At 47.5% G+C, this 12,792-nt stretch overlaps 1 protein-coding gene across 1 annotated transcript; it reads right to left on the reverse strand.

Annotated features, from left to right (window-relative positions):
- Positions 1-3,098: 3,098 nt before the first annotated feature.
- On the reverse strand, positions 3,099-10,851 carry LOC116937632 (baculoviral IAP repeat-containing protein 7-B-like). The gene is made up of 3 exons (XM_076062471.1): positions 10,525-10,851; positions 8,907-9,060; positions 3,099-3,295 (listed from the first exon to the last, which is right to left on the reverse strand). Exons 1-3 carry the CDS (start codon positions 10,849-10,851, stop codon positions 3,099-3,101), a joined length of 678 nt encoding a protein of 225 aa, XP_075918586.1.
- Positions 10,852-12,792: the final 1,941 nt, after the last annotated feature.

Consider the following 12,792-nt stretch of genomic DNA (forward strand, 5'->3'; position numbering starts at 1 on the left):
GCCTCCGGTTGATGGGAAGGCGAGCCCAAAGTAGCCTGGGGCTTACAGCTTCCCACACCTCACCGCCACGCTCCCACGCCCCCTTCATTCTTTTGTTCAAAAGAAGACCCACACCCTGTTGTTTGGCAGTCTGCTGCCACACACACACATACCAACATACACACACATACACACACATACATACACACATACACACACACATACACACACACATACACACACATACACACACATACACACACACAGACACACACACACATACAACAACCGCCATTCGCCACTAAGTGGCGGTGACGTCACCACGACGCTTGTGCCAGGCTATGTGCACCCTGAGGCCACGTGAAGTGTCGAACGCCCGCTGGCAGGAGGTCACGGGGCAGACCCAGGTGCCACGGGTCGACTGACTGAGATGGCTGGCTGATGAGCGTGAAGTCGCGATTGAGTAATGGGGGCTAACGAATGAGTAATTAGTAATACACGTTGCTTTAAGAGATGGTTGAAGTTACAATGTTCTAATACGTGTTTAATGTAAATTACTTTTTGAATGTCATTTTGTTGTATTATTTAATGACTATTTAAAATAGTTCAGAGGTTACTTCATTTCCACTCGTCCTATCAATTCCCCCAGACCCGCTGCCCTTCTAAGGGCCGGGACCGAGCGGGCTAGTGGTGAGACCCTGGGAGCCCCCGGGTCCCGACGTCCTTGTAAGGGCCGGGACCGAGCGAGACAGTGGTCGAGACCCGTACCTTGGCTGGGTCGGGTTAGTGTAGCCTCCCCTAGGTCACGGTTAGCCGGAGGCGAGAGAGCCCGTGGTCCCAGTGATAGGCCACGCTTGTCCGGGGGCCGTACCACCCCCAGGTAGCGGGTTAAGGGGCCGTTACCCCTTTGTGTTAGGGACCGTTACTATTGCTGTTACCGTTGTCGTTAAATCAACGTGTTGCCTCTACACGCCGTCTCCAATCTCCCTGCACCCACTACACGCGCAGCGTTTGTTTCACGTCTCGTGCGGTCACTGTGGTAAGTAACTAGCTTGGCTTTGATTCCCAGACAATTCGTAATGGTAAAGAAATTTAATAATAATAGAATACGACGTTTCGATTGCAACACAAGCGACCATCATCAGGTACAAATGAATGAGAACAAACATAGTAAACTTGGAAATATAATGCAATATAACACAGAGTCGGCCAACAAAACAATCAACGACCCACCTGGTTGATTACGTTCTTCCAACGATTGATAAATTTGAGAGACAAAACATAGACACGGGGACACACAAGCAGAGAGAGAGAGAGAGACAACACAGAAACACAGAGAGAGAGATACACAACATAGACACACAGACAGACACACAAGCAGAGAGAGACAACACAGAAACACACAGATACACACAACATAGACACACAGACAGATACACAAGCAGAGAGAGAGACTCACACAGACACACAGAGAGAGACACACAACATAGACACACAGACAGACACACAAGCATAGAGAGACTCACACAGAGACAAACAGAGAGAGACACACAACATAGACACACAGACAGACACACAGAGAGACAACACAGAGACACACAGAGTAACACACAGCATAGACACACAGACACACAAGCAGAGAGACTCACACAGAGACAAACAGAGAGAGACACACACAACATAGACACACAGACAGACACACAAGCAGAGAGAGACTCACAAAGAGACACACAGGGAGTGACACAACATAGACAGACAGACACACAGAGAGAGACTCACACAGAGACAAACAGAGAGAGACACACAACATAGACACAGAGACAGACACACAAGCAGAGAGAGACTCACACAGAGACACACAACATAGACACACAGACAGACACACAGGCAGAGAGAGACAACACAGAGACAAACAGAGAGAGACACACAGAGACACACAGAGAGACACACACAACATAGACACACAGACACACAAGCAGAGAGAGACTCACACAGAGACACAGAGAGTGACACACAACATAGACACAGAGACAGACACACAAGCAGAGAGAGAGACTCACACAGAGACAAACAGAGAGTGACACACAACATAGACAGACAGACACACACAGAGAGAGACTCACACAGAGACAGACAATTTAATAGCTCTTAAAACCCCTCCCACCGCTCCTGCAGTCTAAACACAACAAGACTCCCAAGTCCTCTGGTGACATCAAAAATGATTTAATAACGAGACGATCAAACGAGCCACAGAGCGAAGCCTCGGCCCTACGCGTTGGGCCTTGCGTGGCCCATTAATGGGCACTCGACTCGAATGTGCGGACGTTTCATTGACTGAACGCAACATTGAAAGCAGCCTTGAGAATCTTCACTTGAAGCTTTCGTGGCAACTGCAGGGATCCACGCTCTCAAAGTCATCACGTGGTAGGTGTATAAAATACATCACCACGTTTCCATCGCGACACAAGCGACCGTCATCAGGCGGAACAGGTACAGTTCAACTGATGGGGGGGTCGCTTGTGTTGCGACAGAAACGTCGTGATTTATTTTATTTTGTCCCTACGTCACTTGACCGAAAGAACCTTGAAGAATGTTCTTGGTTCTTTCGGTAAAGTCACCACGTAGAAGGGAAACAATAAAATAATAAAATATAAAACAATAAAAATTCTCACGACGTTTCGACTGCAACACGAGCAATAATCATCGGGTGTGAAAACCACGGCAAGAAAATTTGAAAAAGGGGCGTTTTTTTAACGTTAGCACCACGGAAAGATTACAGAACAGTCTTAAAACTTCACTTCCTTCACTTTCCAAGTCTGACATCGTCCGCCTTCAAAACCACCACACTGATAATTATTAACGAACCCTTTCACATTCCGGAAACCCCCCCCAAAAAAGGCTGCTCTATGGGTGGAGGCCGGTGACCAAGTGAAATTGCCCTCCCCGTGCCTCCCTGCGCGAAAAAACGAACGCCGAACGCTCGCCAGCGACCGGCTTATGCCTCGGCACGGGAGAGGGGAGGGGTCAATCAACGAACTCGCCCCGACTTGTCGAAGCCACGGGCGGTCGGGATCCCCGGCGGTCGTTTCTCTCTCCTCCTCCTTCGCCCGGCCGTCCGCCTAAACCACGAAGGCCCGGAGCGACGTCTTCACGGCGACGCGGCACACGGGACACCGGCTCAGGGAGAGGGCGCAGTGGCCGCACGTGGCCACGTGTCCGCACGGCACGAACATCGTGGACACCTCGCGCTCCATGCACACCTTGCAGGACAGCCGCTCTTCCAGCTTGTCCAGAAGCTCCTCACTCGATGGCACTGCTGTGGACAAAAGCGCGCGCAGACGCACGCGGAGAAGCACGCGGAGACACACGTGGAGACACACAGAGACACACAGACACACGTGCAGACACACAGAGACACACAGAGACACACAGAGACACACAGACACACGTGCAGACACACAGAGACACACGGAGACACACAGAGACACACAGAGACACACGGAGACACACGCGCGCACGCACAGACGCAAGCGCACACACACACACACAGACGCACACACACGGGCACACCCCCACACACTTTCAGCGGTTTCAAAAAGTGATGGTCGATCATCACCAGACTGCTTACATATGGGGCGCAAAGTTGGCGAGATGTTGACCACCTCGTCTGATATACATGAGGTCGTGACTCTCACCTGTATCAGACTCTCACCTGTATCAGACTCTCACCTGTATCAGACCCTCACCTGTATCAGTCTCTCACCTGTATCAGACCCTCACCTGTATCAGACCCTCACCTGTATCAGACCCTCACCTGTATCAGGTGAGGGTCTGATACAGTGCGCAGGGATCCGTCGTCTTACCGTGCTCAATCTCCGCGGTTGTACTCTGCGGCGTCTGTCCCGGTAGCGGAGCCTTTAAACCGACAAATAAAGATGAACATCGTCGCGTGTAAGAATCATCGCCGGTGTCGCGCAGAAGAACCGACAAAATGGATAAGTTACGCAAGCGACGACCGCTCGCGTTAAAAACGATCGCGACTTTTTGCACCGTTACTCTGCGCTCGATTTGCAATCGGCGTGTCGGCAAACCAAACAGAACGACAAGAGCCGTCTCTCGATTGTCGCCGCTAACGATGGGGGGCAGGGCAGCTGCAGACGGCTCAAAATCGCGCAGTATCCAAAAAGATAAAATAAAAAAAATTTCCGTGGATCTCTACGCCAAAAACACCGATTATCCCCATAGTTATATATATAGTTATAGAGTACATTTAATCTGGCCGTCGCCTGATGAAGCTCGTTGTTGTAATTACTGGTGAAACGTCGTACTCAGATTCTAAATGTTGTGGCTTGGCTCTCCAACACACCGGTGTGAGCTGTACTAGTATTATACACTATACACTACTATACACTATTATACACTACTACACTACTATACACTAGTATACACTACTATACACTATTATACACTATACACTACTATACACTATACACTACTATACACCACTACACTACTACACACTACTATACACTATTATACACTACTATACACTACTATACTATACACTACTATACACTACTACACTACTATACACTACTATACACTACTACACTATACACTACTATACTATACACTACTATACACTACTACACTATACACTACTATACAATACTATACACTACACTACTATACACTATACACTACTACACTATTATACACTATACACTACTATACACTACTATACAAACACTACTATACACTACACTACTATACACTACACTATACACTACTATACTATACACTACTACACTATACACTATATACTACTATACTATACACTACACTACTATACACTACACTATACACTACTATACACTACTATACTATACACTACTATACTATACACTACACTACTATACACTACTACACTATACACTACTACACTATACACTACTATACTATACACTACTATACTATACACTACTATACACTACACTACTATACACTACTACACTATACACTACTACACTATACATTACTATACTATACACTACACTATACACTACACTACTATACACTACACTATACACTACTATACACTACACTATACACTACTATACACTACACTATACACTACACTACTATACACTACACTATACACTACACTACACTATACACTACACTATACACTACTATACTATACACACTACTATATTTACAATGAGCATATTGGTAATAAAACCACATTATTTTTGTATTTTTACCCCTGAATGATGAACAACATTTCAAGCTGCCTGCGAAGTTTAAGTTTGAGTCTATTTGTGTTCAAGACCGCTGATAAACTCCATCAAGATACGAGGCTGGTCTCGTCTGTTCAACGACCGGAGTTGACTAAGGTCAACGTTAAAAAACGAAACAAAAAATCGTACGTGCGGCGTGTTCACACGCCGGCGTTAAATTTGATTTTCCTGCGAAACCAAAAGTTGGCGAGAAAATGTTTTGTTACCGGCGGCCGCATCGACCCGCGGACGAAAGCTTCCCCCTTCTGTCGTCCGACAAACGCGCAGCTGTTCAGCAAACGACGCGGGAAGAGAGGGGGGGGGTCATTACGTTATGCCGGCTGGGTACAATGTGGTGGATGTATTGGGGAGCACGTCACCATTATTATTTATATTATGATCTTATAGTGAGATGGTTGTATTGGGGAACACATTATATTTATTATTTTATCGCGTTTATTATGATTTTGTTATTATCTTATAATGCGTTGGATGTATCGGGGAACACATCATTATTATATAATGCGATGGATGTGTTGGGGAACACATAATTATTTAATATTTACAGTGAGGGAAAAAAGTATTTGATCCCCTGCTGATTTTGTACGTTTACCCACTGACAAAGAAATGATCAGTCTATAATTTTAATGGTAGGTTTATTTGAACAGTGAGAGACAGAATAACAACAAAAAATCCAGGAAAACGCATGTCAAAAATGTTATGAATTGATTTGCATTTTAATGAGGGAAATAAGTATTTGACCCCTCTGCAAAACATGACTTAGTACTTGGTGGCAAAACCCTTGTTGGCAATCACAGAGGTCAGACGTTTCTTGTAGTTGGCCACCATGTTTGCACACATCTCAGGAGGGATTTTGTCCCACTCCTCTTTGCAGATCTTCTCCAAGTCATTAAGGTTTCGAGGATGACGTTTGGCAACTCGAACCTTCAGCTCCCTCCACAGATTTTCCATGGGATTAAGGTCTGGAGACTGGCTAGGCCGCTCCAGGTCCTTAATGTGCTTCTTCTTGAGCCACTCCTTTGTTGCCTTGACCGTGTGTTTTGGGTCATTGTCATGCTGGAATACCCATCCACGACCCATTTTCAATGCCCTGGCTGAGGGAAGGAGGTTCTCACCCAAGATTTGACGGTACATGGCCCTGTCCATCGTCCCTTTGATGCGGTGAAGTTGTCCTATCCCCTTAGCAGAAAAACACCCCCAAAGCATAATGTTTCCACCTCCATGTTTGACGGTGGGGATGGTGTTCTTGGGGTCATAGGCAGCATTCCTCCTCCTCCAAACACGGCGAGTTGAGTTGATGCCAAAGAGCTCCATTTTGGTCTCATCTGACCACAACACTTTCACCCAGTTGTCCTCTGAATCATTCAGATGTTCATTGGCAAACTTCAGACGGGCATGTATATGTGCTTTCTTGAGCAGGGGGACCTTGTGGGCACTGCAGGATTTCAGTCCTTCACGAGGTAGTGTGTTACCAATTGTTTTCTTGGTGACTATGGTCCCAGCTGCCTTGAGATCATTGACAAGATCCTCCCGTGTAGTTCTGGGCTGATTCCTCACCGTTCTCATGATCATTGCAACTCCACGAGGTGAGATCTTGCATGGAGCCCCATGCCGAGGGAGATTGACAGTTTTTTTGTGTTTCTTCCATTTGCGAATAATCGCACCAACTGTTGTCACCTTCTGACCAAGCTGCTTGGCAATGGTCTTGTAGCCATTACAGCCTTGTGTAGGTCTACAATCTTGTCCCTGACATCCTTGGAGAGCTCTCTGGTCTTGGCCATGGTGGAGAGTTTGGAATTTGATTGATTGCTTCTGTGCACAGGTGTCTTTTATAGGTAACAAGCTGAGATTAGGAGCACACTCTTAAAGAGTGTGCTCCTAATCTCAGCTCCTAATCTCAGCTTGTTACCTGTATAAAAGACACCTGGGAGCCAGAAATCTTTCTGATTGAGAGGGGGTCAAATACTTTTTTCCCTCATTAAAATGCAAATCAATTTATAACATTTTTGACATGCGTTTTTCTGGATTTTGTTGTTGTTATTCTGTTTCTCGCTGTTTCAATAAACCTACCATTAAAATTATAGACTGATAATTTCTTTGTCAGTGGGCAAACGTACAAAATCAGCAGGGGATCAAATACTTTTTTCCCTTACTGTATATATATAAATTTCACGGGCGCAGCAGGTGCCAAACGCCTCACCTGGGAAACCACTTTGCGTGCTCATGCCAAGCGCTGTCTCCCAGCGCCCACTCTTGTAGATGACCGTCGCAGCTGAAGCACTTCACAAGATCTCCGTGACCTACTCAAAATAGAAAACACGTTACAGGGACCTCTCCCCTACTTATCGACACTGTAGACTTTTCAGAGATAAACAAACCCATCCAGTTGCCCGTTCGGACCGAGAGTCCTAAGTTCAACCGCCTCACAATAGTTGGAGGTGGTGGCATCAACATCTGCAGAACGTGAAAAACCAGTGGCATTTACATCTACAGAACGTGAAGAACCAGTGGCATTTACAGCTACAGAACGTGAAGAACCCAGTGGCATCAACATCTGCAGAACGTGAAGAACCAGCGTCATCTACATCTACAGAACGTGAAGAACCAGTTGCATCTACACCTACAGAATACGAAAAACCAGTGGCATCTACATCTACAGAACGTGAAGAACCAGCGTCATCTACATCTACAGAACGTGACGAACCAGTGGCATCTAAATCTGCAGAACGTGACGAACCAGTGGCATCTACATCTACAGAACGTGACGAACCAGTGGCATCTACATCTACAGAACGTGAAGAACCAGTGGCATCTACATCTACAGAACGTGAAGAACCAGTGACATCTACATCTACAGAACGTGAAGAACCAGTGGCATCTACATCTACAGAACGTGAAGAACCAGTGGCATCTACATCTACAGAACGTGACGAACCAGTGGCATCTAAATCTGCAGGAGATTATACAACTTGTAAAGGCATTCCCCGTGTTTCGTGTACACACTCTACAACATGTTTGGAACCGACAGGACTTCGCACTCCTATCGTGTTTTTGTAAACCGTTCATTGCCGTGACGTTCTTACCCCCCGTGCCCCGACTGGACATCATGCGAAAAAGAGCTTCACAGCTCAATGGATTCCTCCAGTATAGCTAAATATTCTGATTCTGACCTCCCTCAGGTGTTTGACCAAAACTATTAACCAACATTAATACTATTTTATGATACCAGGTGTTAGGACCATTGAGTTGCTATTTAGCTCTTTTTCAGAGGTGACCACCTGGCTATCACAAACGATAGCTCAACGAAGTGGCTTATCGCGTGAGAATTTAAATGCAGCCAAATACTCTAAATGCGTGTTTCTAAATGTGCGAGGAAAAAACCGGAGGACCGGCAGAAAAAATCCACGCGACCACGGCGAGGGAAGCACGAAAATTCCAAATACACATCAGGCGTCAGGATGGAACCCACCACCTCCTGCCTTCCGGGCGAGGTAGTCAACATCTCCGAGCCACCGTGGCGCTTGCCCCCAAAGAGCCGCCCCTCCCCCCACAAAACGGGGACAACTACAGCGCCGGGGAAGGCCTCCACCCACTTCTACGCAGCGGCAGCAGCAGCACAAACCGTACCGGAATAGTAGAAGCCTGCGTAGGCCAGTTCAGGCGGGGACACATTGGCGGTGTACGGCCAGCTCGCGAAAGATCTGAGTCGCGCCCCAAACGAACGCATCTCTGGACTCAGTCCGGAGTCGGCGCCATCCTGAGTGGCCGGCGGCAACGGGGCCTGCGGGGAAAAGGCGCCACCCAGGGACAAACGCAACGACGACAACGGTGACGACGATGACGACTGCGACGGCAGCGTCGACGGCGACGACGGTGACGCAGTGAGCTCATTGAATTGTCCCCGCCCTTTGGAAAGGCTCCCCAGGAAGCCGTGAGGGCATTGGAATCGTTTTTTTTTAAACGACATCTTCGAAACAAAACCTTTTTAGACTGGCCTAAAAAGGTTAAGTCATTTACATGACTTAATACGATTACATCTCCATAACTAGCATAACTTATGCGCATAATTACATCAATTAACGTTATTTCGGATAATTACGCATTTTTCCAAATTTCATTTCATTTTTATAATTTTTATTAAAATTTTCAAGACCCGGCATATACAACAGGTGGGGGAATTTATAGAGAAGATAACATTACAGTAGAATCTTGATTTGAATTACAGTACACTCTGGATGATCCGCGCGCGGTTTGTTCGATTTGCAGATGAACCGCACACCTGAGATTTTGATGGCGATTAAGAACTCGTGGATATTCCCCTGAAGTCCAAATAATCTAAAAACAGTTTATACAACAATGGTTAATTCTTGGACATTTTTATTACAAGTCACGCGGTGCTTTAACCGAACAAATACGTTGCCCCGGTTAATCCGAAATCCACGTGACCGCCTCTACGGCACGGCAGCTGCAACGTCTTTACAACGGTGGGCAGAGTTTAATTGATTTTGTTGCCGTGGCTCTGCTGTCAAATGAGCGAGCCGACTCTTCAGCGCGGGGAGCGGGAAAGTCTCATCATTGAACATGGTTATAGGCAGAAAGCATTGAAGAACTGAGACTCATCTACAAGGGCGCAGTGGTAGCCAGGAGATGTGAACGACCTCGCCTGGTATGCAGGAGGTCATGGGCTCGAAACCCGACCCTGACACCTGCTTCTGCCTATTTGGAGTTTCCGTGTCTCTCTCTCTCTCTCTGTTCCCCCCGTGGTCACCACGTGCGAGGGTATTCGGCAAATATAAATGTCCACGCGACGATGCCGAGCCCGCTTCGCTGAGCAGCGTCGCTGCTTTGCGTGACGGAGAGGGTCGGCATCTGAAACAAATAGCTACGTCATCGCAGCGCTGAGTAGGGCCCTCGCCAGGTCAAGAATAACTGTGTTAGCACAGGGTGCTTACAAAGAAATGTTCACACTTATTTTTGGACTATCGTTTCTTAATATAACACGAATCTGACCGCGAATGCGCGTCAATGGATTCAACGAGCCAAAGGGTCTCCGCTCGTTCACCATCGTCGTCTAAACACGCCTAGAATTATCTCCAATCGGTACCCAGAGCCCCGAGGCACATCTCTTCGTGCCAATCGTTGCAAATTCTCAGCGGCACCCCGCACTAGTTTTAGGAAAGACCCGGCCTCGCCCCCCCAAAACAAGCGTCAGGACGTCACCGGCGCCGTCGCTGGCGCCACCCACCGCGCGAGCGCAGGCGGGGAAGTGCCTGGCATGCTCCCGAGCGGGGTCGTCCCCCTCCTCCCAGCGATGCATCGTCCCGCCGCAGCGGAAGCAGGCCACCAGGTCGCTGAAGCCCATGCGGTAGAGTCCGGCCCGCGCCAAGTCCGCGGGCCGCACGGGGGACGACCGGGGCCACCCCTTGGAGAACGACAGCAGCCTGGCCGATTCGCTCTGCATCTTCGAGGCCGACAGTAGCGGGATCCGGTCGAAGCGGGGCATCGGGGGGGCGGAGCGTCTCGCCGCCGCCGACGCCCTGCGGGAGGCCCGAAAGTCTACGACGTTCGGCATCGACCCGGCGGAAAAATACGGGGCGATTTGGGGTGAAAAGAATGCTTTTGCGAGGGACGAGTCCGCCCGGGGGTCTCTTGTTAAAGATCGCTCGAGAAACGTCGAGGCCTTCTCCTCCTTTCAAGGCGTCGAAGAGATCCCGGGGCTCGTAGCTCGTAGCTCGACGGGTAGTTTAAAAACCGGCGATGGGAAATGGCACGACCCCTGTTGTCACCCTCGACGGCTCCTGAATGCGGGAACAAAAATGTTGGGGCGGCAAGCGTCATTAAAAACGGACATCTTTTAGTGATATTCTTAGCTCTTTCAGTAAAGTCACGTTGAAGGCAAACAATAAAATAATAAAATACATATAAAACAATAAAAATTCTCACGACGTTTCGACCATAACACAAACGGTCGTTATGTTATGGTCGAAACGACTCAACACTACCCATTGACTCAAAACTACACCATAGACTCAGCACTGCACCATAGACTCAACACTCCACTATAGACTCAACACTGCACCATAGACTCAACACTACCCAAATACTCAACACTACACCATAGACTCAACAATTGTTATTGTTTTATATATATTTTATTATTTTATTGTTTCCCTTCAACGTGACTGCCGAAAGAGCTAAGAATATGAATTACTGCAGTCACGAAAGCTTTAAATCAAAATAAAACATTTAAGTGACTTGAAATGTTTGGTTTAAACAATTCATCCATACACAAAGGCTTTTTGTGGGTTAGATCGCGTAAATATATTAATGTTAAACCCGCCACCACCCGACACGGCCAACTGGTAAGGGTTGTCACGTAAACAGAACAATCTCTATTATGGATGATATTGGTCGCCAAAGCCTACGTGTTAAGAATTAAACAGTTCAGTCTGTCACTTCTGACAAACTCATGCACAGCAATAAAAGGGGGCACACACAGTCTGGATGGTCCTGTACCAAACGGAGTTTCGAGAGTTATCTGGTGTGAGAAAAACCAACACTACCCATAGACTCAGCACTGCACCATAGACTCAACACTACCCAAAGACTCAACACTAACCATAGACTCAACACTGCCCATAGACTCAACACTACCCATTGACTCAACACTACACCATAGACTCAGCACTGCACCATAGACTCAACACTCCACTATAGACTCAACACTGCACCATAGACTCAACACTACCCAAATACTCAACACTACACCATAGACTCAACACTACCCATAGACTCAACACTGTACCATGGACTCAGCACTGCACCATAGACTCAACACTGCCCGATAGACTCAACACTACCCAAAGACTCAACACTGCCCATAGACTCAACACTGCCCATAGACTCAACACTGCACCATAAACTCAACACTGCCCATAGACTCAGCACTGCACCATAGATTCAACACTGCATCATAGACTCAGCACTGTACCATAGACTCAACACTGCACCATAGACTCAACACTGCCCATAGACTCAACACTGCACCATAGACTCAACACTGCACCACAGACTCAACACTGCACCATAGACTCAACACTGCCCATAGACTCAACACTACACCATAGACTCAACACTGCACCATAGACTCAACACTACACCATAGACTCAACACTACACGATAGATTTCGATTTAAAGCTGTCGTGACTGCAGGGATTAATCTTCTTGGTTCTTTAGGTAAAGTCACGTCGGTTCTTAACTAATTGTATTTTTACGGTGACCTCAGACCGCAGCTCTTTCGCCGGCACCGCCTCTTAACACCTCTCACAGCACGGTTAACGTTGTGGTTTGTAACGTGGAGTATAACAGCGCCTCGTGGCTGTTTCTCTCCCCCCCCTCCTCCGTCCTGAGGAGCGTGGATGGACTCGTCCGTGTGAACGGGGCCCGTCGCTGTCCGTGGTGCTGGAGGTGAGGGGAAGGATCCCACACACTCTGTGGTTCTATTCGGTAAAG

This window comes from Petromyzon marinus, unplaced genomic scaffold (assembly GCF_048934315.1).
Source record: "Petromyzon marinus isolate PM22_M1 ecotype Great Lakes invasive population unplaced genomic scaffold, UKy_Petmar_22M1.pri1.0 PM_G_Scaffold_60, whole genome shotgun sequence".
Classification (NCBI taxonomy): domain Eukaryota; kingdom Metazoa; phylum Chordata; class Hyperoartia; order Petromyzontiformes; family Petromyzontidae; genus Petromyzon; species Petromyzon marinus.